The 27,128-nt window shown below is 36.7% G+C and overlaps 1 protein-coding gene across 1 annotated transcript; it reads right to left on the reverse strand.

Moving 5' to 3' along the window:
• Nucleotides 1-774: 774 nt before the first annotated feature.
• On the reverse strand, nt 775-26,853 carry LOC135073484 (DENN domain-containing protein 5B). Its single transcript, XM_063967668.1, has 24 exons — nt 26,517-26,853; nt 26,317-26,426; nt 25,701-25,871; nt 25,380-25,615; nt 24,870-25,014; nt 24,566-24,710; nt 23,913-24,047; nt 22,542-22,732; nt 22,113-22,218; nt 21,548-21,697; nt 20,912-21,093; nt 18,412-18,623; nt 17,509-17,709; nt 13,764-13,920; nt 13,407-13,674; nt 13,216-13,251; nt 12,734-12,929; nt 12,272-12,522; nt 11,811-11,953; nt 11,590-11,708; nt 10,973-11,151; nt 8,245-8,427; nt 7,849-8,059; nt 775-7,270 (listed from the first exon to the last, which is right to left on the reverse strand). Exons 1-24 carry the CDS (start codon nt 26,614-26,616, stop codon nt 7,093-7,095), a joined length of 4,005 nt encoding a protein of 1,334 aa, XP_063823738.1. The 5' UTR covers nt 26,617-26,853; the 3' UTR covers nt 775-7,092.
• Between the last annotated feature and the right edge of the window lie 275 nt (nt 26,854-27,128).

The raw sequence follows: 27,128 nt of genomic DNA on the forward strand, positions 1-27,128 counted from the left end.
AGTGTTAATTAAAATAATAATAATCATTAAGACGTTTAGACAAATTAAAGTTCTTTATTTAGTGCTTTCTTCTTATGATATTTTCAACACATAGAGTTCAAAATCAATTGACGAAAAAATACAAATTATGGTAGATTGATGTGCCAGCAACTCTAAATAAATTCTAAAATAATAATCCTTGCTTGCTTATGAACCAAATAGTATGAATTCATGGATAAAATAAATATTTTTTTCCGATGCGCAATAAAATTCGCCCGCTGTGTCCTGAAGAAAAAATTTTTTTCACCTACTTTTTGTGAAAAAAGTACCATACAATGTTATATTTTTATAATCCTGATAAATGTAGCTTTCAGGTCATATTTTTTTTATTAGATTATCTCCAGTGGTTTAAAAGTAAACGACGTTTATTTAAAAAAATACTTTTTGGATTTTGTGAATTTTACTAAATATTTCTATTTTTTTGTATGAAAAGGCAAAAAGTTTGTTCTAGAAATGAATTCGCCATCCTTTAATTATCCGAAAATGATACCGCACTTGCCCTAATATCCATAGTTTTGAAGATATGGGCCTTAAAGTGAAGCGCGGCGGAAGGAAACTTGCCCCCCCTCCCCCTGCTACCACAGGGGGGGCTCCCGATGTCTACCGACGGAAATCCACTCAGGAGCACCCAAAGAACCACTGTTGCAAAAATGAGCCTTCTATACCAAAGTGGAGGGGTTCTTGCACTAAATTCCCTACTAGGATAGGAAACCAACCAATCTCTAGAGCTCAATCATTTATTAGTAGTAGGTTAATCTCTCTCGGCAATACAAAACTAGATTATCATGTCAGTAGCTATTATTAGTCGGTTATTTTCGAATTAAAAGATTTTATAATGGGTAAAATTTTTATTGGACACATTTTTATCAGTTATACAATGCATGTATAGAAATAATGATTTATGTACAAAATAACACATGATTCATCTTTGGTATTAGGTATTTATGCGTTGGAATAATTTGTAATTTTACAGGAAGACTTTCGAAAAAAATACCTACCTATTTTTCTACATAACATTTTAAACAAATAAGTAAGTAGTTTAATGAAATTAGTTTATTTTTATAAATTAAATTTAATTACTTTTTAGCGAGATGTTGTAGAATAGATACTAACAACAAAATAAGTAGTTCATGATATGATTAAGAATTGAGTAAATAGTAGGTAAGTAATTCTTTTAATTATTATTTCCAACTGAATTTAAAATTAAAATGATTTATTATCTCTGAAAGAATAAAGGAAGTTACAATACCGATATTTAACACGGTACGTTTTCATATCTAATCCTTTTTTTTGCCTATTGTCTGAACTGTAACCTTATGCATTACAAATGAATGAAGCATATTACATTTACTACCGTCAGCCTTTACAAGTAACTTATGCGTCGTGAAAAGAGCATACAAGTACGCAACTTGAAGGTTTTACCCTACTGAATGCGTTCGGCGTATGCGGTCAGGTCAATAAGCCAAAGTAAACACAGCCCACATTATGTATATGAACAACTTTGTTGATCAGGGCAATCGGCAAGACGACCGGACCCCAGAACGCATCCAGTGTGACAAATTAAGATCTGGACCGTGTTAATAAAACACATTTTTCGTCAGCTGTCTTTACGAACAGTGTTTCTATTACGACTAATTTGATATTATAAATGTTTCTTGTATTGCACGCATCTTTTGTTTAATTCAGCTAATGGACGCGGAGACCAACAGCTTGGGGTTTCAGAAATAATATGCGTCGTTCTTATTAAACCGAAAATAATTCATTATAATCATAAATGATTCCATGATAACATGAGATTTTATACGGTGGAAATTAGAACCGCACGGTTGTTTTCCTTCTATGCTAATTTCATACTTATAATAGGAGACAGCATGTTTTTGGCACAAGAACTTTTCACTTTGGACGATCGGTATAAAAATAAGCATACAAAAGCGCAGGCCACACTAGTCCCAAAGTAGTTTTAGGGATTCGTACTGTACGTACTTGGCCGGCAGTGCCGTAACTAGGGCGGTGCCAGCGGTGCCCAGGCACAGGGCGCAGACCCTGGAGGGGCGCAGAAATGACCAGACCAGTATCTAGTTTTGTTTCATGCATGGTAGTTAGTAGGTACATTTTGTTTTATTGCGAATATGGTGTAGACGCGCCCTCTATATCTATATGGCATTTTTTAAGCGATCTTGAAACAACAACACTTGTAAAGGTGGTTTTATATTTGTCTGATGTGTCGTGACGTGACGCGTCAGAACGGTATCGGTTTCATACATTTAGTACTAGCTGGTGCCCGCGACTTCGTCTGCGCAGGATTAGTGTTTCGAACAATATGTTTATAAATTGTAGCCTATGTGTTATTCTGATGTATAAGCTATATTATTGTAAAGTTTCATTAAAATCCATTCAGTAGTTTTTGCGTGAAAGAGTAACAAACATCCATCCATCATCCATACAAACTTTCGCGTTTATAATATTAGTAGGATGGTAACGTTCACACTAGTGCGTAACGTGTTGTGTTGTGATGGCTTATGTATGGAACCGATACAGTTCTGACGCGTCACGTCACGACACATCAGACAAATATAAATCCAGTACCTTGTCTTGCTCGCAATATTACATACATAAACAAAAGTACCTATACCGTAACTATGAGACAATTTCTGTCTATATTCATTTGGAGGGCGCCACTTCTAACTTAGAAGTTCTAAGCAAATCTGTCAATCTAGCTGAGGAGATGTACATATAGTTCACGTTACGCTGTCATTGCTGTCAGCCACATTCATTGGTCCTCCCTTTATCTTTGATTTTATTCATTAACTACGTGCGGCGTTACTGACGCACTAGCGTGCGAGAGATAGATAGAAAATTCATCGTTCGACAAGAGTGAAAAGGATGACTTACAAAACTAAACGATTCACAAACGTTCCATTCTGCCGCCGTCCCACCCAATGTTCGGGGATTCCCCGATACATCGAGAATCACGCATTCAGATAGCCGCAGTGTTGCCAGAAGGTTACTTTTGTAACCTTTTAGGTTACTTTTGAACTGCATTGGTTACTTTTAGGTTACACTAATAAAAAGGTTACTTTTTGGTGATTTTTCAGAAATTGTAGAATTAACTTTTACAGGTTATTCAGTAAAAAATATTAATAGTGACAATTTAAAAATTATGTCATAAACTGCATTTAAACATGAATTTGATTTATTATTTGTTATAAAAAATGAGTTTTAGCCAATGTTTTTCGATAGTGAAACGCAAATCCATGAAACGTTTTTATACGACCGGTCACTTTTCGGTCTTCATGGAATGTTCAAAATTTCGAATTTAGGCAAATGATTGATGATCAATTGTATTCATTTTCCATCCATGAACAACCTTACACAATCGCTCCGCACGGGGGGTGCGGAGCCCCCCCCCCCCCCCCGTAGAAGGTTACTTTTAATTGAAAAAGGTTACATTTTTTTATATTTCTCGCACCGGGCGCATAAAAGGCTAGTTACGGCACTGTTGGCCGGTACATTTTATTGTTTCTCGCCACCCACGCGGCCCTTCCTCAAACTGTTTTCAAGAAAACGAGTGTTGGACGTTAGTATTTGCAAACATTTTGGGCCCACTCTATAATAAACTTACGTAAGGACAATTGCAACCAGTCTATGCACCGTTCGGTGTAGCCCGGTCGTAATCCCATCTTCCCCGTTCCCCCGACTATATTCAGTTTTATAGTTCGTAGTGTAGCCTGCGCTTGAGACAGATCTATCGATAGTGCAGCAGCCATCAAACGGCAATCTTTTAAATTGTGTCACATACAGAACTTGAAGTTGTAGCTAGCGATTTATTTCCATTTGGCATAAATACAACAATGAAATAGGACGGCTAAAATTCTAAACAACCATCAATGTAAGAAAGATACTAACAATTTTAAGACAATTATTACAATCAAAGTGCAAAATCAATGATAATTGAGATACAGACAGACGTGCTACAGAAAAAGCTTTTTTTTATAAGTTTGTTTATTTTAGAGTAACTTTAATGTGAACTCTATACTGGACATTGAATATTTAAAATCAATTGATTTTGCTAAAATATTTAACTAAATGCTAAACATTGTAAGTTTCACGAAAGATATTGTATGCTTACATAACTATTGTGAAAATGTGCATTAAGTAGATGATTAACATCGAAACCTAATAAACAATCACTGGAGTGCGTTTCTACTGGAAAATATAAATATCACTTTCAAGTAATTAATCGATGTTCGATCATATTGATTAAAACTATTCGAAGACTTTTTTACATGTCATGTTGTGGGGCTCGAATTGACAGTGTTATAAATGCTGCACATTTATATTACAATAAAGATTAAGTATACAGTGAAAATGTTCATAATATTATATAAAATAACATGCACCACCATGCATTCATCATAAAAATTAAGTTAACATTATGCCACAAGCACCACCATAAATAATCTTTGGGTTTAACTGGCAAGAAAATAAAAACAACAATCACATTTAAAACTTAAAAATAAAAAAAGCTAGGTACACAAAAATCAGACCCTGACAAATAATATCAATTTCATAAGTTTGGTAGTACTAGCACAAATAGCCTAAAGTACGAATGGAAACATACATTCACAAGCACACGCTAGTATATCATGCTTAATTATCATGCTCTGAAACAAATGACGTAATCACAATTAATTCAACAAAAATAACTAAAACGACACCTCATTGATACCTACGCTGATAGTACGAGAGCCCACGACCAAAACCATGTGTCATAGCAATACGGCAAAAACCCTATAAAATCGTTAGATTGTATGATTCTGAACCCGACTAGGTGTGTAGTAACGGTCGAAAGTGTAGCAACTGAGTAGTAGGCCATTTCTGCTGTGTCAAAAAAAAAAGACAGTCGGTATTATAGCAATACGTCTGATAGTGAAAATGTACATAGATTCTATAATTGTATTACGAAAAAGTTTGTTTTCAGACATTTTGCGCGTAGCATATAGCCTGTGCGCATTTTTGAAAATGTCAACAAATTTAGCCGGACTGTATCATAGCAATACGGATAATTATTTTTTTTAACTTTTCGTATTGCTGCCATGATTACCAAAAACCTGTTTTCAGACACTTTAAGTGTATCAAAAAGTTGTATGATAGAGAAGGTGCTACACTTAATTTGTCTGATATAAATTTTTTGCACATGTGGACAACTTATTTTATCATGTCCAACAATTTTCAGACATATTGCTATGATACCGATCGGTAAAATTTGTTAACATTTTCAAAACGGTCTCAAAATTTAATGCGTTCACATTTCCGTCTGAAAATTGTTTTGTTCGCATCAAATAACCAAAATTTACTAATAAAAAAGATTTTCAGACGTATTGCTATGAGACATTTTTTTTGTCTCATTTTTAATTTTTTTAAGTGATTTTACGGGTTTGCGCTACACCACTAACGTCTGAAAATAATGTTTCCGGTATCTCAGAACTATCATTCAACTACAGTCTGCAAATCAGACATATTGCTATGATGCAGTTCGGTAAAATTCTTTGACAATTTTGAAAATTCGGTCAGATCAAACGCTACGCGGAAAATGTCTGATATTGGTATTTTCGAGTTCAGGATAATCGTATCTATCGATTTGATGCGGTTTTGGCCGTATTGCTATGAGACAAAAATTTTGGTCGTGGGCTCTCGTACTATGATAGCATTTACGCAATACAGATGTTTTTGCATATCGTGCACAAATAAAGCGTTGATTCTATTTTTAAAATGCAGCAACATTTCCTTCAACCGATAAACGTAAAAATATATGCATCTCATTACGAATGGTAACGGTAAGAATATAAATGCACATTCGACACAAGTAACATTTCGATATCGCTCTACTGAAGCAATAAAATTAACACTTTTGTGTGTGTATATCATTCTGTATAATTCGCCAATGAAAATTTCAACAAATGACCAGTTTTGTATGCATTATTATCTGTGCTCTACTCCGTCCCCCGTACAGACCTCGTACCTCATCCCCACACCTCCAAAAAGATTTGAAATTTCCATTGCCAATTATTCACTTCCATTAATGTTATTCCTTTTCCAAAACTAATAATATCTATCAAATGAGTGTATCTTTGAGTATTACACATTTTTATCTTAAAACTAAGAACTTTTTTTTATTATGCAGGATGGAAACTACAGACAAAACTTCATGTAACATGACCAAGTGATTGAAATGAAACAAACTACGTTTACACTATTTGTCTTGTCTTATTCTGCCTTAGTTTTTAGTTTACTGTATTATTCGTTATAAAGGGATCTTGTGGTAAATAAATGTGTTATCTTTTGACATTTCGTAAATTATGATTCATTTCAATCAGGTTCGCGTAAATCTAAGAATAAGACCTAAATTGGTTTAACCATTGATTTATGCTATGTCATATTCTAAATAAAATTTCTTTGTCTACAGCTATTATATTTAAAAGGGCAAGGAATCAGTTATTCCATGATTTCTGTACACATACGAGTATTATAGGTTCGTTCTAACGAGACCAATTTTAATTAATGAAATGCATAGAGTCTATGCCATAGACAAATGACGCAGTTTGAACCACGCATTTATCTCAGAATGGACTCCAAATCAAAAGTTGACAGTATTATAATTTGCAGTCAGTCGAGATTCAAAATGGCAAATATAAATTTCACTAAGTAAGTATATTAAATAAGTAATTTCATATTATGTCGAGTAACACAAAATAATCAGATATTGTTGCCTTTCCAGGATCATTTGTCTGTCATGACAATGTTTTTAAAGTTGTTATGTAACTTTAGAAATAAAATAAATAAGTTTAATAAAATGATATGATCAATTATTGCATTGTCTTATAAAGAAAAGCATTTAGTTTTGAACATATTATACATGAGAACTTGTTACTCGACGTTTATAAATAGTGTAAGAACTGCTTCAAAAATACCCGCGTCTGTATTATTGATGTTAAAGACATGGGTGTTAAAACTTACCTACATTTGGCATATCTAACCACATTTACTGAATGTTTAAATGCCTTGAGTGAGTGAGTTTTCTAGCACGATATCGAATTCGTCCAAGGGCTCGAGGATCTGCCTGAGGAATGTGAGAAGTCCGCGTTTGCGAAGGAAACTCTGTTCTTCATACATCTCGGTGGTTACCCGCGTCATCGACATTGGAACCAGCATTCTGTGCAGCCAGTGTTCACTAGAAAAGAAGAAAAAAGTATTCATATAGATGACCCACGCTGAACTGTCCCGCCAAACTCAATGACAGGGGGGCGCTACCATCGTTCAACTATATGGTTTCCAACATGGCAAAAATCGGAACCAGCGATTCGGTATTGACGGTGGCGCCCCGCTGTCAATGTCATCGATAGGACAGTTCAGTATTTTGGAACTATATGTATTTTTTTGAAACGTCATTGAAAACTTGAATCTACTCGTATTTTTGAACGTGGTTTAATATGTAAGGTATCATTTCAAAATCGAAAGTTCTGCTAGATGACTAGGTCCTCGTATGAAGATTCGACGGTCAGCAAGGAGTAGAAGTCTCTCTCCTAGCCGAATGTTAGCGAAAACTTGGAATATAAGAAATGTAATATGGGTTTAGACTACACCAAATTACTGGCCCATCTTATTTCGCAATAGCGCACGCCAATTTTAACATTATCAATCGAAACATATTTATAACTATAACCAAGCAAAATTGCAGCGATTAACATCGAATTAAGAAGAATTTAGAATTGTTTCAATTGTTTAAATAAAAGTTTTCAAACAACTCACCGAAGACTGAGACAGATGAAAAGCTGAAACTTCCCGTCCTTGCCGAGGGTACGACCGACAGTGTTTATTTCATCCATCAGGTGGCAGTAGCATCTCCAAATGGACCGGTGCTCCTGGTCTTGCCTGCAGTTGTAGGCTACTCCGCAACTCTTGTTACTTTGCGAGCTTTGTTCGTCGCACAAACTCATTTTGAACTCGTCTTTCACCCTCGCTAGAAAAGTAACAGTTTGTAAATTGACGAAAAAAAATACAAATCATGAGTCTTCTAGTGTAATTTAAGCTGTGGATTGGACCATCTTTTGACGTGCCTGTCGAAAAATTGAGATATAACAACGCTCAGCTTTTCTCGCTACAAGCACTTTATTCCATTTTATAGACTATATTTTATATACCTACCAAAGTAGTCCCAAATGAAGAGGTTCTTCCCGAACAATCTCGCAGATTTAAATCCGCAAAGGAATGCTTGCTCCAAACACTTCACTAATCCGTTTTCGCCGCAGAGAAGGACGCTGAGAGAGTTTGCGTCTTTCTCTCTCTTCGACTGATAGTGCCACTTCACTATAGCGTTTACACAGTCACCTGAAAATGATAAAATAAATCATTTTTTTGAATCGTTAAAAGGCTCTATTTTTATTTCATCCTATAGATGAGATTATGGGCCAATCACAGTTAAAACGACTTGTGATCGGTTGGGTGTAGATCTTGGTTACACAGCGTCTAGGATGGTGATGGCGGTTCTAAAGTAAGTGAAGTCTGTATTTTATTACCAGAAAACGGGTAATCATACCTAAATGGAAAATAATCTACTGACGCTAAATAAAACAAAAACCAAGTACTTAGCATTTCATAAAACCCGTGCATCCCAACCATCACCTCAATATAGACTTGCCCTACACAGTTGCAAAAGGTCAATGATAACTCCCGCAAGTTGCAATTGCCATTCTATCGAACGTTTGGGGCACATCAAATATCTGGGTGTAACAATTGATGAGAACCTATCGTATAAACAACATATTTCCAGCTTGTCAGCACGCATTCGTAAAACGATATTTGTAATGAAATCATTAAGACACTCAGCCCCAGTGCAAACGCTATTACTGGTATATAAATCCTTGTGCCAGTCACTTATAATGTACTGTATTAGTGTTTGGGGAGGTGCAACAAAATCTGCATTTATTGAACTTGAAAGGGCACAACGTGCAGTCCTTAAAGTAATGCTGCGCAAAACATTTAGGTTCAGCACTGACAATCTTTACAGGGAATGTAACGTTCTACGCGTCAGACAACTTTACATTCTAAGAGCTGCAACCGCGACACACAGTATCGCTCTAAAATCGCCAGACTACGAACAAATGTTGAAGAGACGTGTTTATAAATATCCCGTTCCAACAGTTCAAACCTCCTTCGCAAAACGTCAACCGCAGAATCTCTTACCCCGGATATATAATGCCATCTGTCGAAAAGTAAATATAAAGGGATCTACTACGTATGAGGCCAAACGTTTGATTGAAACTTGGTTAAAAACACAAGATTATGCTGAGACCGAAGATATTCTAACCTAATCCTCCTTTGACACGCACACACACCCATACACACCACACACGCACACGTACAGGCACACACACACGCGCGCGCGCACACACACACACACACTCACACACACACCCACACCACACACACACACACACACACACACACACACACACACACACACACACACACACACCTTCCTATTACAAACTTTAATTAAGATTTTTAATTGAAACCGTACATTCCAATTTTGTAAAAATGTAAAAAATTCTAAATTTCAATTTCCTATAATGTAATTGTTATCAAAATAGTATTTGATTGACTGTTTAATATTACCTTACATATCATTTTGCCACTAGCTTAAAAGTAAAACTGTTTGTCCGACTGCTACTGTAATTTACTTTTAGAGTTGTGTTATTATTTGGCAGCTGCGATACAAGCGTGAGCTTAGTGCAGAAGCCGCTGAAAATGTTAAGTCTGTACTACTTAATAGAAATAAAGCTATTTATTTATTATTATTTATTTATTTAAATATTTTTTCATAAACACTCATGTAGAAAATGCTCAGAAAAATTAAAACTAAAACAAAATACCCACAAATGTTTATATTCCGCAGCTCCGAACACTCATTATCAAGCATTCATTGGCCGAGTAATAGACCACATATCATGTGATGAATAGTGGCGGGCGCAGGAGCCCCGCACTCTTGCTGCTAACAGTACATAGTCACTCAGTCGACCCGTCATCCACTCCTTTACCTCGCTACCGATCTCATGACAATAAGAAAGAAAGATAGAAAAATGTTTATACTCACCAATCATGTGCTGTATAGTGGCCGTAGACAGATGTGTGGTGGGCGTGGCAGGGTGCGAAGCGGGCGCGGGCGGCGGGTGCGGGGTGCGGGCGCGGGAACTCCGCACACTTGCCGGGAGTAAAAGACGCTCTGTCGACCCGTCGTCCACTCCAATACCTAGCCAGCGATCGCATAACAATAGTGATGGACTAACCGATCATAGCATTGTGGTGTATAAAGGCTGTAGACAAATGCGTAGCGGCCGTAGCGTTGCTGCTAGCAGCAGTCGCTCAGTAGACCGGTCATCCACTGTACCTAGCCAGCGATTGAATGGAAATGGTAGTAGACTCACCAATGTGTTGTATGTGGCTGTAAATAGATTCGTGGTGGGCGTGGCGTTGCTGCTAGTAGCAGCGCAGTCGACGTATCTTATCCTTTAGTGATAGACTCACCGATCAAGTGCTGTATAGTGTAGTAGACCCATCGTCCACTCCTGTGCTTAGCCAGCTAAAGGGGAACGGTAATAGGCTCACCAATCATGTACTGTATAGTGGCCGCAGATAGATGCGTGGTGGGCGTGGCGTCGCTGTTAGCAGCAGTCGCTCAGTCAACTCTCATCCACTAATGTATCTAGCCAGAGATTGCATGGTAATAGACTCACCAATCATGTGCTTTATAGCGGCTATAGACAGATGCGTAGTGGCCGTGGCGTTGCTGCTAACAGCAGCTGCTCAGTCGACTCATCGTCCACCCCATTACCTAGCCAGCGATCCCATTACAACTGTACTGTAATAGACTCACCAATCATGTGCTGTATAGTGGCCGTAGACAGATGGGTGGTGGGCGTGGCGGGGTGCGAGGCGGGCGCGGGCGGCGGGTGCGGGGTGCGGGCGCGGGAACCCCGCACTCGTGCCGCTAGTAAAAGACGCTCAGTCGACCCGTCGTCCACTCCTGTACCTAGCCAGCGGTTGCATGGGAACCTGTGTGAAAATGATGATTCTAGAATTATAGTTGTAATATAATAGTGACTGAGTTTCTTGCGCTGCTTCTTCTCAGCACTGGCCCATTTATCGTCCCGAAGCAGTGGTAGGGTTAATACTGGGACGTGTAAAAGTGCTTTTTAAAAGCCTATTTATGAGTTTTTTTATAATAACTTTCGCTTTTTTATAATTTTAATATAATATGATGTGCACTGTGCCAGAATTTTACTTCTGAATGAAGGCTATCGTTTTAGCGCCTACCAGTTGGCGTTTAGCGCTTACCAGTTGGCGTATGTAAGTTCAGTCATTCACTATTAACTAAGACAGTGGCTTCAACTGGTGAGCGCTGATGCGGTGGAAGAGCTCGTCAAATAATATCAATTTAAACAAATGCCGTTATTAGCATTACTCGTAATTAAAATCATTCATTTGACTTACGTGTAGGTATGTCCCGTAACTTCATTCCTTACGAAGACTTGATCGAGCAACCATCTTGGAGACAGCCCCGAATTATCATGGCCGATGCGCAGTGTTGACAGAATACCCAAGTTTTTGTGCTAAAAGATAAAACAACATCAATTTCCAGTGTGTTATTTGTATAAATGTGTGAATAAAGTCATGTTCCAATTGAAGTCTATTTCCTTATTTGCTATACTTACGTGGAAGACAAATTCGTTAGTGTTGCGTGGAATGGGTATCTTCGGGGTCGACTCTCTGTTTGTTCCTGATATCGATATCCAGCAGTTCGCCGTAGTCTGACTAGCTTTTCGTGATGGTACGATGAGAACTCGGTATGGGAGTTCTGAGAAGAAAAAAGGTGAGTTCAAAAACAAGCTGGCAAAACGTTTTGTCATAGAGATTGTATAAAAATCTGCTGCTGAGGTAATTTTTCGCATATGTTGAAACTGATCGAATGTCAATCAAACGTCATATAGTTGTCCGACACTGAACGGTTCCAGCTAACATTGTCAAGCGGGCGCTACTATCGATACTGGATAATTAGTTCCGATTTTTGCCACTTGAGTTTAAAAATCTCTCAACGATAAGGTAGTTAGATGAAATATGCACCATAAAGCGAGGTTAACGATAAGATAAGAAGAATAAACAAATGAATACTAACTTGTGGTGGGATAAGTATTGGTGAAGCAGTGGTAATCGACAGCGTTCAGCGTCAGCAAATGGTAGAGGAACTGCTCTCTTTCTTCCTCGCACCGCAAGAAGGCGGTCCGTTTGTATTGGGACCGCAGTAAAGTGGTGTCAGCTAAGAGCTCACGAAGGTGCTTCGATAGAAGCTTCTTCTCTAGAGACAGGCGCACCCACGCCCGAGCGTAACCGATCTCAGTCTTTATGTCGGTCATCGCTTGGACGTTTCTGAAAAGATATAGATTCTTCTATAGATTTTGTATGGCAAAGACTAGCTATGTCGTCACTTTTTGCCGACTCAATTGACAAATATTCATTGATGTCAAAGAAAGGCAAGAATTTTATGTTCCTTTAGAGAATTTGTGTCTTGGAATCATTGGTTAGTGGTGTCAACTGTCTCATTAAGAACTCCTGCTTGAGTATGAAAGATTTTATTTACCTCATGTCAAATGTCAGACTTTCAGGCAGCGGCCTCATTGGGTTGGGTGGCTGCGAAGACTTCCGCTCCAAAGTCCCGGAGTTGCTGAGCCGGTCTCGGGAACTATCCCGGGACCCACCCCGGGAACTGTCCCGGGACCTACTCCCGCTACTAGTGCTTTGTTGAGCTTCTACCTCTGCACCCACGGACGATAGATCTAAAATCCAAGATGTCTGTTACTTTATCAATGACATTAGGGTATTTTTTGCTGGACAAATGGTCATGTTAAGCTAAATTGCGTATTAAAATAAAACTGATTTGAATTCTATTCACTCTTTGGAACATAATGTCGGTGCTTGTTTTCTTGATTGATAAGTAGAAAACTCCTTTTAGGTAATAACTATTTTTGTCAATACAAAAATGTACTCTAATCCTCTGCTCTCGTGTCGAATTCATTTAAGTAATATCTCTTGATCAAATATAGATTCTAATAATTTACTTACAATCCAGACGCTTACGCAACACACACCAGGCCAAAGCTGCATGTTTTAAAAGCAATGAACATGTTAGGTATAAAAAAAATGAGACATAGAATTATAATAGTGATTGAATTATAAAAGGAAGTATAAATAGTCGATGAGATCTGTTACTAAATGGTTAATTATTAATTGCATTAACAACCAAAAATATTCACCTGGAGTAAGATAGTTCGGGTCTATCGGTTTAGTGGAGTTACTGCACTGCTCTAACTCTTGATAATTTGTGAGGTGCATCCACAGCGCTGATTTACCCATCTTATGCTGCAGCCCATGGGACCACAGTCGCTCTAACAAGTCGCAGAGAGACGCTATCATAGTGCTCTCTTCAACCCCTGTTATAGAAACCTCGCTTCCCAACCCTAGATCACTTTCCTCCGTACCCATTTTCTCAACGAGCATGCGTTTAGTTTTACTTTTGCATTCCTGGGAAGTGCAAACAAATAACGTATTAAAGACGAAAGCATGAAGATATATTATGCAAGTTAGACATTTATTTGACAAATATAACTTACTTTGAGAAGCTTTTCTACAAAGGTCCTGTTATTCTGGGCGATAGCTGCAGGAGTGACGTCGGTAGACAACTTTCTGCTGATGTCACCGAGCAACAATTCCGGTGGACAGTCTTTTACCTGCCATTTCGCGTTCTTTATCCTCTTCAAGCTATTCGTCCTGAAATGTTAAGGCAATTTAAACTTACTGGCAAAAAAAATATTGAAAAAGCAAGCACATGAAGCGAAAAGCAAACCGTGAAACTCCAAGACAACACTAATATGTTCGTGCATGTACAATTATTGCTAACAATAGCTCCTGTTTTGTTTACCGCGGGTTCCCGCAACATTGAACAAGCGAATTTCATCTTTATGTCTATTGTAATGTAAGATTCTATACGAAGACATGCTAGTCTAATTAATTATACGTACATATTTGGGATAATTATTTAAAATACATGGATAAGTTCAACACCTTTATTGTTCATAATTAAACACATAATAAATATAATAAAATTTCCAACTAAGTAGTAACATACATATTTTACGAAGGATCCTTCGTATCGTTTCTATTCGGAAGACTTAGAACCGCATTAAGTAGGTCATTTTCTTAATGAATAGGTATTACATCTTCTGTATTGATTTTAAATGATAAATAATTAATATTACGTCAAAATAACTACGTTACTGTAACTTATGTAATTACAATCAATCTAATTACTTGATTACATATCACGTTTACAACGCATGCAACATAAACATTTATCACAACATTCCAAGTACAAAAAAATAAGTAAAAAACTTAAAATGAAACTTCTGTAAGCCAATAAAATGCAATGTGTTTTTGGAGATCAGTTTTTAGTTTATTAACTGAGGCTTTATGTATGCAAAATGATTCACAAACATTAATGAATGCACACGATATGACACGGTGAATGAGAATTTACACCAAAAAAACAAAATACATTTTGTCTCACAAGTTGTAAAAAATGACGTTTGGATTATTATGTAGTATGATTTAGGTATCGAATATTCCATTCTTAAGAGATCATATCACTCAGGTACTGCTTTTTTAACACCACCAGCATAGTACACGGTATATTACACAGTTTTAAAACTGTGCAACAAAATTATTCTGATGTGGTGCTGATATTTTACATTCGATACTTAATCACACCTCAAAATGTTTAACCTCATTTTTTAGACCCTGTATTTATCAAAACAATACACACATAAGTTAAATTCATAAAAACTGAGCATTAATTTTAATTATTATGCTTATACATGCACCTTGGACATGCGTAGAGTATTTTGCAAATTTTATGAGCATTTTTACTTTATACTACACCATAAAACATGCAGTAAAGCAAACAAGGTATATCATAATCATAACGCTTAATATTACTATGAATAAAATTATTTAGAACCTTCAAGACAAATACACAATAAAAAGTAAATAATAAAAAATAGCACAACATTGATATAGAGCACGAATACGTTATTACAACAAATAGGTAATCGAAATATTTTTTAACTTGTATAAATAACAGTAGAAAGAGTATTTTTTCTCTAAATGAAGTTCGTATTTATAGTTATGGTACATACGAGTACCTTTTTAGTCTTGCAATCATGCATGGATCATTTTTTCTTTCTACCATTAAAAATTAATTTACTTTCTCTTAAAATAAATTTTAAAATATAATCAAAAGATCGAGATTCTTGTTTATGGTATAGAACACAAACCATTTGGTATGAGATTATAATTAGTAACATAAATCTCTAAATACTGCAACGAGCGCTCGTCTCCATTTGGCGATCTAACCGAGGAGGTGGTTCTGTAAGTTTAACTTATTTTCATTTACAATGATTTAAGCTAAATCGAATAGCTAAGTTAGCCTGATTTCCGAAAAGTGCTCGTGTAGTTATAGTGAAAAGCTGCCTGTGAAGCTGCATAGTTTAATTTACAATAAGTTAAAAATTAAAAGAAGCAATAGCTTCAGCGACTATTCTTGATACTTGTAAATGTAATAATGTTTCAGTCTTTGCGTGTTTGATAGTGTGTCTACGAGTAAGCAACGTGTAGATTATAATAATGAGATTTCTGAATATTTACCCTTGATGTCTGACGTGTGTCACTCGATGGTCCTTGCGAATTCTAAATGTTAATACTGTAATGTTGGTGATGAGACTATTCAAGGACATGCTGAGCATTGCGATGCATGCATCGAGTCTTAAAAATAAAATATTAAATGAGCAAATTTCGGATTGCAGACACTGGAAAACTGGGTTTGTAAATTCCAAGTTTTAAAAGATGGATTCAAACGCTCGTTTTAATACCATTTCCTACTCAAACGTAAGCATATACGTTACATTACATGCACTACACAGTAGTGCCAATTAACTAAAAGACAATCACTAACCACAGTCCAGGCTGGTACAATCGCATGCTATCACATAAAGCTGCCTTAAACTAACACATTTATTAATTCGTCATAGTATAATTAATAAATTTAACAACACTAAAATAGTGCTCACCGAGTTAACAGTCAGTTTTCTAATTAAGACATCAAATGTCGTGTCAATTTCTAATTAACTGAGCAATATGAGCTTGTAAAATGTTTCATGTTAGTAAACAATGTAACTATTGCAAATATAATTAAATAATATTCACATTGACGTAGCGTGCGGATCTTGGAGCATTTGCGTGATATCAGCTCATACAAAATTCGCACTCCCCACAAACGGTACGCTACTATGTGGATATACTTTAAGCCAACGCACGAGTTTATAACGGTTACATATGTCATCTCGGTGCGCGAGTATCGGCTGCATGCAAGCGTTGACACCGATACAAAATACAGAAAAAGGAGCCACAAGGACGAAAACAATACATAGAACACAATAACATTGTCATAAAATGTTTTAAGAAGGTGCGACACAGGACTGTTTTCACACTTGCGACTTAAAAGTTGGGGTAATCTCAGCGACTCTCATGAGGCAGCTAGCACTATACGTATAAGTTATTTTTGTATGAAAAACTACGTAGCTTTGTACTATGAACAAATAGCAGACGTTATCACGCAGCGTTCACATGCTTAAGTAGTAACTTACGTTATGAAAACGTCAAATACGAAGGTTCAAGGAAATTAGAAGCTATTCGTTAAATATAAAATATGATATTCATGAAACTCTTTTACAAATCATAGTTTATATGGCAAAAGAGTCATAAATTCGCGATTAGCGCAACAATTACTGTATGCATGCTACTACTGACATTGTATTGCTATGGTACATTTGGAGCAGATATATTAGTAATATTATTAAAAATAACATAATCTATCTAAACTGTGGCACTGTTCAGTCCACGTAAAAAAATATGGGATGACAGATCTAATAAGTAGAATTTTGATAAGGTAACATGACGTCACCATTCAATTGACAGTTTAACTATCAAAATGAATCGAATTTGTAAGTACTAAGATTCTTGGGGTAGCCTTTTGTCTAACAGTGGACGTCTTTTGCTTAATTTGAACCAGATTTGACGTCACGCCTTATTACTTTATTTGAATCCACCGACTGTAAATAAATTGATTTTAAAAATCGTAACGGAGCTTCTCTGCAAAATCATAATGCTTATAAAATATCGGCATTATTAAACATTGATGGCGTCATGCACTCTAAATGAGATACGGAGGCTACGGATAACACGCGGGGTCATGCATTAGCTGCGTCACTAGAGGCGGAGACAAGTCCGTAGTCCGGTATTGACCTGCGGTCGGCTGTTGGCGGCGGGGCCAGGGCAGCTGGGTCAAGCCGCGCGGGGAAGGCGCGGTAGTACGCCGCCCGGTGGGGCAGACGCTCCACGGGAGCCCCCACCTCTAATTCAGCCCCCAGCCCCCCCAAGCCGCTGGCTGTCCCCGCCCACACGCTGTAACCGCGCGTCGCCAGCCCACCCTCGCCTAGCCGACGTCTGCAAAACACGCTCTAGTCACGACTGGTGTTGCCAGATCCCAATAACCAATTATGACTGAAACGTTCTTCCACCCAACTTAATATTATTTTCTTAATTTAACTTGTTGTAATAGAAATATATTACAAATTTTCCAATCTGGCAACACTAGTCGGTGACAGTTGGCAACACACCCATCACCTTAAACACTCCCCCTGAATAATTGACTGAGCTGTATCTTCTCCTGAAATATTTTCCGTGCAAAGATAACGCTTATTTGGTTAAGTAATATCATTAGCACTTTGATTGTAATGTGCCATTGTAACATACTACATGCTAAAACGCATAATCAAATCCACCAATATAATAATCCCATTTGTTTTTAAAACCTTATAATTTTTGATCCCATTTGCAGTCAATCATTACATGCGTTAAGTTTTCCTATCATGCCCCGTCCACATTTGAACTAATATTACTTTACTCGTGGGCCAACCTGCTTAGTGCCAGTTTCTGTAAGTCGACATGGAATAAAGCGAGAGTGCGCGATGGTTAAGAAGTGCTGGTGTAAAAGTTATTGGAGCCAATGAATAGTGCACTTTTTGATACGGTAAATCTTTGGAGACAAACTTGGAACCAAATAAATTAGTATGTGGACGCGGCATCATAGTTGCTTGTTAGTCATGACGTCACTTCACTCTGTAAAAATACTTTATCGACACTAACCTGACCACCTTTATGCGATGCTCGAAGACCTGCAAGTTGGCGTCATACTCTCCCCAGTTGGCCATGATCTTGTTGTCTATGAGAGTGGCGAACATCTGTGTCTCGAGGAAGCGAGACAGGAACGGCCGATGCCTTTGGGGCTGGTCTGACAGGAACGAGGCCTTGTCGAAGTTTACCATAGACTCGCGCGCCGTTAGCCAGGAGTCGCGGTCCTGGGATTTAAGAGAAATGGGACAATTATAATAAGTATGCAAAATATTTTTTATTATTTATAAGATTTTAAACTTTCGCGTTCCATTTTAACTAAAATAGAAGCTTGTGACCACCACGGCTGCAGCATAGCAGCCGAAACGTCAAGCCGTGAGTACATAATGTAACTCATTAATAAACGTCGCGTTAAGACCCGTGTCTTTCTATTTTTTATTATTACTTGGTCTGCCAGTTCATGTACCGGAACACAGGTTCAATAGCATATAACACATACCGCTAAACTTTAGAATGACTATAACACTTTGTAAGGGATGGTTAAATTGTTTATGGTATGATTAGAATATTATTATGTATATGTTACGGTCAATGTGATAAATGTGAAAATTATGAATAATCGCCGGTTATTATGAATAATTACCTCATGATTTGGTAAATGTGATTAATATGAGGTTATTTATGTGTGTATAAAACTAAATAGGCGGCTTACCTATTATTCACTTTAAATCAAAACATTATGTTATGGGCATCATGGAAAAGTAATATTATGCAAGAAACATTCCAAACTCATTATGCCAAATTATATTAATATATGATATCAAAACGTTCAAAAATTTTGGCTGTACAAGAGCACGTACACAATATGTTGTTCTCTTTTATGATATTTGTTAGTACTAAGGTTGAATTATTAAATAATCACTGTTAAATGTTATTAATTTATCACTTTTACCGCGACTGTGGGTAATTATTAATAATAACCGGTTATTATTCATAATTTTCAATTTATCACATTAACCGTAACATATATATTTAACTAATCTATTTAATCTGTTATCATGCTGGAATAATAAACGTAAAGGTGACTGTTAAGCACACCAGCAAAGGCAGCAGTCGACTGTACAAGTTACATTTAGTTTGATTCTAATTGGTGATTGATTTGATTGTAAGAACTTATTTATTTATTCAATATTAATTAAAAAATGTAGATGTTGTGAAATATGCCGCAAATATATACCCAATTAATTGATTTGAATTTATGTTCTGAAAATAAATTATATTAGTTTATAAATATAGCTATTTAAAATATGTATTCTACTTTCTTACAGAGAAACATTTCAATTGAAATGCAATAACTTGACGTCATGTTTACTCATTAGAGTCGAAAATGTATTTTGTCTTCGTATAACAAATTGATTTATACATAGGTATTACTTACATGAAGTTATTTGTCAGGTTTGATATGGTAGTTTAATTAGTTTGTTTAAAGGTTATTTTCTGAAAAGTTACATTCCAAATTGTGGATGATACCACAGAATAATAATAAGTACTACCAGGCCTGTTCATCTCCGCGAGTTTACATCGAAAACAAAACACGCATGATGGCCCACCTACAGGATACTATTCGATAAGGCCTCACATACGAGCGAACATTGACTCACGCACGCGTATTCTTGTATATGATGGAAGATAATAAAGAAAATGGTGTACTAAATATTGTGCAGTATTTAACTGCCTACATAATAATAAAAACACAGAATTTACTTTTTTAAGTTGCCTCAAGACACTGAGAGGTAAATAAGTAGTTAATATTATTCATGATAATTCATGCTAAATCATGTATTTCCTCCGCCATTTTCCGCAGTTTGGCACCTCACGTCACATCATTTTACCGAAGTCAGCCCTATAGCTTCGGCGCAGTGCCGATCACTGACGTTTGTCAACAAAATGGTGCTTGACTCTTGAGACAGGCTAAATTACACCATATTGTTAATGACATTGAGCATACATTTTTTTAAATACCTTCGCGAAGTAAAACTTCTGTACGTAGTACTTATTACTATTCTGTGGTACTACGTACAGAAGTTTTACTTCGCGAAGGTATTTAAAAAAATGTATGCTCAATGTTATTAACAATATGGTGTAATTTAGCCTGTCTCAAGAGTCAAGCACCATTTTGTTGACAAACGTCAGTGATCGGCACTCAGTGTCTTGAGGCAACTTAAAAAAGTAAATTCTGTGTTTTTATTATTATGTAGGCAGTTAAATACTGCACATTATTTGCACACCATTTTCTTTATTTTCTTCCATCATACACAAGAATACGCGTGCGTGAGTCAATGTTCGCTCGTATGTGAGGCCTTGTCGAATAGTATCCTGTAGGTGGGCCATCGTGCGTGTTTTGTTTTCGATGTAAACTCGCGGAGATGAACAGGCCTGATGATACGAGGCATAAAGTATGGAGATGCTATTTTAGAAGGCCTTTTATTAGATTTTTATAGATGAAAAAACTTACCTGATCGGGCATGATGACAAAGTTTTCATACATGAGAAACATGTGCACAAATCTGTTTAAAAATGTTTCCCTGATGGCAACATTGAAGCGGATATCTTCGTTGTATTGTTCTTCGTCGTTGAGTATTTTCTTTTTCACTGTGGGCATCACTGTTTCCGCGTCTACGTCATCAATGTTTACACCTACAAATTAAGACAGAAACGATTAGAAATGCAGGGAGTAATGCCATTTAAAGAAGTCAGATCTTTTATTGGTTCTGGCACGAAATATTAGCGATTCTAAGCTTCAGTTTTTTTTAGGAAATAACCTATTAGGACGTCCTATGGCTGAAATTATGATATTGAAGGAAATATATTATGAGATGCAAAACATTGAGGTAGCTAACAGTTTCGCCATTTCCTGTATCAGGACCCGAGCACTCAAAATACACTAATGTCAACGTATCGCGCCAATTCTTTTTAATAATGATTTTTATTACCAAAGTATAAATACATATGAAATCAAGAAACTAGAGGGCTTACGCCCGTATTCACAAACGATGCTCGATGATTGCTGAGCGTCCACGCGCACTGTGAGACCTCATAGTAATGTTTGTGAATACGGCCTCAACTTTCAGCTCAACTGGTCTCAACTCACCAGTCCGCTTGACGATGTCAACAATGCGTTGCAGCGCGTCCATTCTTAACGGCGCGCGTCTAGTCGGCGACGCGGGCGGCGAAGCGTTCAATGGCCGGCTCTCTTCCCATTCCAATACATCGTGGAATGAGTGCTTTCTACGCAGCCCACCTGGAGACACATTTGGCTCATTTTTACAGCTGCCATCAGACTACACTTTGCAAAAGTGCTTCAATAATAACAATATAAAATGCCAATATGGCTAGATGTGCTAATTTGTGGCCGCCTGGTGGTTCGCGTATAGACCAAAAATACAAAGCCAGCGGCAGTGGATTGGATTCTCGCTGCAATGTGGTTGGTATGCGTTTTACTCTAGTACATTGAGGATTTGTTAATCCCGTTATAACTAACATTAGTATTAAAAAAATGTATAATATGTGAATATCATCATCTAAAAATGTATACATATCATTGTTACCAATTACCTAACTTTGATTCATCAAAGAGCACCTAATTAATGGTTAATTTGGACGTACAAAGGAACAATTACATACCGCTACGCTAATTGACCTTAAATTTTAATTACCTGATGGCAAAGTGCAACTGCTGCTCATGCTATCATTCATGCTCTTGTACGATGTTCCATTTAAGGGCACGCCGAGTTTCGTTGGCTCCGTTTCTGGTCTTTGGATCTTGTAAATAACAATAAAATTGTTAACAATTTGTTTAGTGCAATAATTTCAAGCATAAGGCCGCTTTTAGTTGGCAAAATTTTATAAAAATACGCAAGAAAATACACAAAAACGAAAATTTGAATAGATGAAAAAGCGGAGCGGAGCGAAGAAATGTTTTGAATAATCAAACAGATTTCATTCCGTCAATTTCATTCAATCTGAATGAAATCTGATTGGATAATCAAAATATTTCTCCGCTATGCCTTGGTGGAAACCGGACCTTAGAGTTGCCACACACAAATTAAATAAAAAACAACCTGTATTATAAAATTAGGACTCACCTGATGTTTATCTAGGACGTGGTTGAGTTCCTCCACGAAGGGGGTTCGGTGCGGGAATATTGGCAGCTCTTCCGGGAGCTGTATGTCTGGCTTGTCTATGTCCACCAAGCATAGAGCTGCTTCTGAGCCCAAGGCTACGCTCCGGGGGCCATGCTGGCCCATGCCTGCCGCTGAGCTCTCGGCGTGTAGACCTGACAAGGTGGACATTGAGGATTACCTAATTGTTTAATTTCTCTCTGCTACATTCGTTTCAACAACAGGACATCCACTAATGGGCAAAAGTGTGTTTCCCCAAAGATTTTCAAAACGACTGGTCCTGCGCTGCCCGCAGCTACATGTTTCAAGCATGGTCACAAGTCCTTAAGATAAGGTACCACGACAAATAATTTTCAATAACCATATGAGCTATGAGTATGAGTATTTTTGTATACTGATTCGTATAAGGCCGCCTCGGTTGGAAACTCAAGATAGGTCACGTCGTCGATTCCAATCTTACCAGTATGTCGTGAGTACACGTGTAGTATAATTGGTTTTGCAATGTGACGAGCCTAATATGAAACTATTTTTTTTATTTTTACCTCCCTATACGTGCAACTCAAAATTGATGATCATAATAAATGTAAATATTTTTTAAATGTTAAAAGGTGATCCTATTATGAAATAATGATGACGCACACAATAAACACTTCACATAAAATGTCATTCGAACGAACAATACTTACTCATGACTATAATAAAAGGCTATAATATGAAATCAGGATGCTTAATCATAGTAATTAAATAGATATAAAATGTAAGATGTTTTCTGCTAAATCTTTATTACAGCAACATGTCAAGGTTAGGCCAGTGTTTTGTTCAGTATCCGTTTCGGTAGTAATTGAACAAAACAATGCCGAAAGTTGATTATTCTATTGTCATCAGATTTCCTTAGCCTTTCAAACTGGACCGGGAAATAAGCAATTGCTCTGTGTCTAGGCGTCTCCTTAGGGTGTCTATTGACACCTGCAGAGCGTCATATATGCGGAAAATAATATATTTTACATTACGAATTACTATCACCCATTGGAAAGTCATGTTAATATGGGGAAAGCTTTCATTTTCTCGGTCTGTCTAGATGTCGCTCGTAGTTCTAGTCAGTCGTCAGTACAGGTGATCTAATGCGAGACATGCGATGCAGCTCCATTAGATTTATTAAGCAGCTCATCTGACATAATTCCTAAAGACGACTAATCATCTACCGGCGTGTAGCGGAGCGCCACAAAGCGCATTTACAAAGTACTTTAGCGTCGCACCCTTCGATGTGAAATGTGCCTAAGAAGAAGTACACTCGGTCACACAAAAGTATTAATGTAATGTAAGAATGTCGCTCACCCATGACAAAAGGCACCGGCGCGTCCAAGAAGTGGTACAGCGGCGCGGGCAAGATCGGCACGTACACGTGCGCCCACGAGAACGGGAGCAGCAGAGACACCGCGCACTCCGCCACCAGCATCAGCTTGTTGTAGTCTACGAGGAATTTCATTGTAATTATAGTTGTTGCAATTCACAAAGGCGAGTGAGCTTTACATGTGTGGTGGCTCGCTACTGTTTTTGTCAAAAGTTTTGATAGACATTACACTATCGTTATGTGCATGTACACGTTCACACACAAGTAAAGCTCACTCGCCTTCGTGAGTTGCAAAAAACATAATTCATTATTTACATAATTATGTCAAGTCTTAAAAGAATTGATTATTCATTTATCTTGTAGCATATTATTTTTAAATGTACACAATAGTAATATTCGCACAATAATAATATTTTATGATTACAATCGGATTTGAATTAATTATCTGATTATATGATTGAGGAATACAGTGCTTCAATAAATTATGTGATAATTATAAAAAAATATAACGTATAGTTATAAGCGTATTTTATTATTTAGATTTTACCTTGTTTCAATTCTGAACTTTATTAACTTGTTTTTCCATTAACTACATATTTAGAATAAACTGTTAGCATGTTATTGAGATGAAACTTACCAGAAGATCTAAGCAATACTTGGTGTTCCAGCAACACACAAGTAAAGAGCTGCACCACACATTCAACACCGAGCGTTTGAAACATCACTCGTAAAGGATAATCAAGCAGTGGTAACTCTTCGGGTGGGTTTGGCATTCTTATCACCTGAAAAATTAAATAACATTAACCAAATGTCGCTGTTACTTCAATAAAAGTGCAAGTCATAAAGGCATTTGTCAATACTGATAATATCTTAGGATATAAGTGCATAACTGTAACTATTGTTGGACAAACATTGGTTTTTTAACATGTTTGTATACTTACAACAGGAATGGGGTCAAGATGAGGTTCAGATGGCGGTACATAGAGGCGTAATGCTTGCCCTGATAGAGGCACTGGCACTTCATAAAGTAAATTGTAAACATAAGACTCTGGACTCAGGCCTGGCCCAGGTTGACGAGGCAATGACCTGTATAAAATATCTCTATAACAGCATGAATAAAATAAGGTAGCTTTTGTGGTTGATTGATGCTATAATCAGCATATTTCCCCCAGTGGAAGAAAATGAATAATACTGTCCAAATAAGACGGCCATTATAGATTTTTAAAAGTACCTTAAAGTTGCTCAAAATTATCTTAGTGTGGAGCTGATTTTTAAGAACTTTAATTGTAAAGACAACTTATTTTTTATTCACTGTAAACTTCCAAAAAGCAAACCACTGTATTTGCAATTAAGATTGTATGGTAATAAAAGTTAACCAAGTAAAAAATAACAGAAAGATTTTTATTGAAATTAATATTAAGTGAGAGTGGCTCAATGTTTAAGTGACTTACCTAAATAAATTCTCTAAGAACAATTGTGCAACTCTTACATACGGGTACTGGCATATAAGAGCTATACTTTTGGCTACATAGAGTTTATCTTTGGCTATATCATAATATGTGAGTGCAGCTCCACTGTGCGGAGTTAGTTTGAATGATCTGGGAAGGGATCTGGAGCTTTCTTTGCCAGTTCCCTTTCTGTGACCTGGAGGAGTCTGTCCGCTTGACAGTTCAGTGATATACATAGCCTGTAAAAATTAAAGAAAATGTATAAAGAAATCAGTAATTATTACTAAATTAAGATTAAACAGTGATCCAAAGTAGTTTAATTACCTGTAAGGTATGCATTGCACTGCAAATATTTCGATTCCTAACTTCTTCATAAAATATGAGACTAAATCCATAGTATCTGGAGGCATTTTCTCTGGTTACAACAAAACTATGAAATTTTGGATCTAAAGAATGTTTTTGTGTTCTAAATTGTAACCCAGCAGGGAGACATAGCTGAAAAGAGGGATACATTTGTACTGTCATGATTGTTATTTGTAATTATTTCATGATGTTGTGCATGTAAAATTTGTAAACAATACATATCAAAGCGGTTCTTTATTTACAATAAACAGATTTTTTTTAAACTAAGGCAAACTTAACTCTAAACAAAATAAAAATATAAACATATTGAATATTGCAATAAAGTATTCTGTGGGTATAAAAAGATTTACCTAACACTTTTTAGTAAAAAATAAATTACATCATTACTGTAAAGACATTAAACAAAATAACACTAATAAAAATTACTGTCCAATTACTGGTATAAATCATCTGTATAAAAACAAACCAATTATTTCTGCACAGCACATATTATGAATAAACAATATCAGAGTTGTAGTTTGAAAGAATACGAATTGTATGTAAGCATCTGCATGTGCAACAAAGAAAAGATGCTTACCATACAAACTGCATGCTCATCAAAAGGATTGCTCTGGATATTATCTGGGTAGTGGGCTAAAATCTTTCCTTTATAGGCGCGATCCAAAGGAGACACATGTAAATTGTCACCTGAAATGGAAAGCAAAGCCAAATACTGTACCCGTTCGTCGTCTTACATAAATCGATAAAAGACGCAGGTTCTAAAAATAGTGTACAAACCACACAGACGATCAGGCTCCAAGCCTGAATCAAAGTCGAGACCACATATTGAAAAATAATCTGCAAATCGACATCCCACGGATAAATCAGGGACAGACATATTTCTATCGACCCGTTATTTACTATTCGAGACACTTTCTCTCCGAAGCTTTGTTTTGAACGTATTTGATTAGCATTTTACAAAAGAGTCTATGTCTTACGCGTGAATTCGTTTTATTGAATCGCGTATTTTGCAATCGTAGTAGACATTGTAAATTAATTAGATAAACAAAAATCTGCGAAACACATTTTACGCCACTAAACAGCTGCCAAACACAAAATTGATAGACATGCTAAACGTCACACAAGCACAAGAATGACGTTGTTTTTTTTTAAGTTAAACGTCAAAATACTGCTACGCTTACTTTGCCGACGGATATTTTAGCACTGGCACAGGGCACTGGGTGTCCAGTGGACATTGTCCACTAAATTAGTTAAGCACTATTTTCTTAACATTGAAAAATGATATGAGAATAGGTAGTTCCAAATAATGAAAAATGGCACAATCTGGCACAAGTCCCTAGGGGTCATTTGTCTACTAAAGTTAACCAATAATGGAATAAAATTATATAG

This window comes from Ostrinia nubilalis, chromosome 7, assembly GCF_963855985.1.
Source record: "Ostrinia nubilalis chromosome 7, ilOstNubi1.1, whole genome shotgun sequence".
In the NCBI taxonomy this organism is placed as follows: domain Eukaryota; kingdom Metazoa; phylum Arthropoda; class Insecta; order Lepidoptera; family Crambidae; genus Ostrinia; species Ostrinia nubilalis.

Coding starts and splice junctions, on each gene's coding strand:
- LOC135073484 (XM_063967668.1), bottom strand. CDS start 26,616: ATGTCTGTCCCTGATTTATCCGTGGGATGTCGATTTGCAGATTATTTT. Junction 25,872..26,316: donor ATGAGCATGCAGTTTGTATG/GTAAGCATCTTT, acceptor CCCTCTTTTCAG/CTATGTCTCCCTGCTGGGTT. Junction 11,709..11,810: donor CTAACGAATTTGTCTTCCAC/GTAAGTATAGCA, acceptor TTTATCTTTTAG/CACAAAAACTTGGGTATTCT.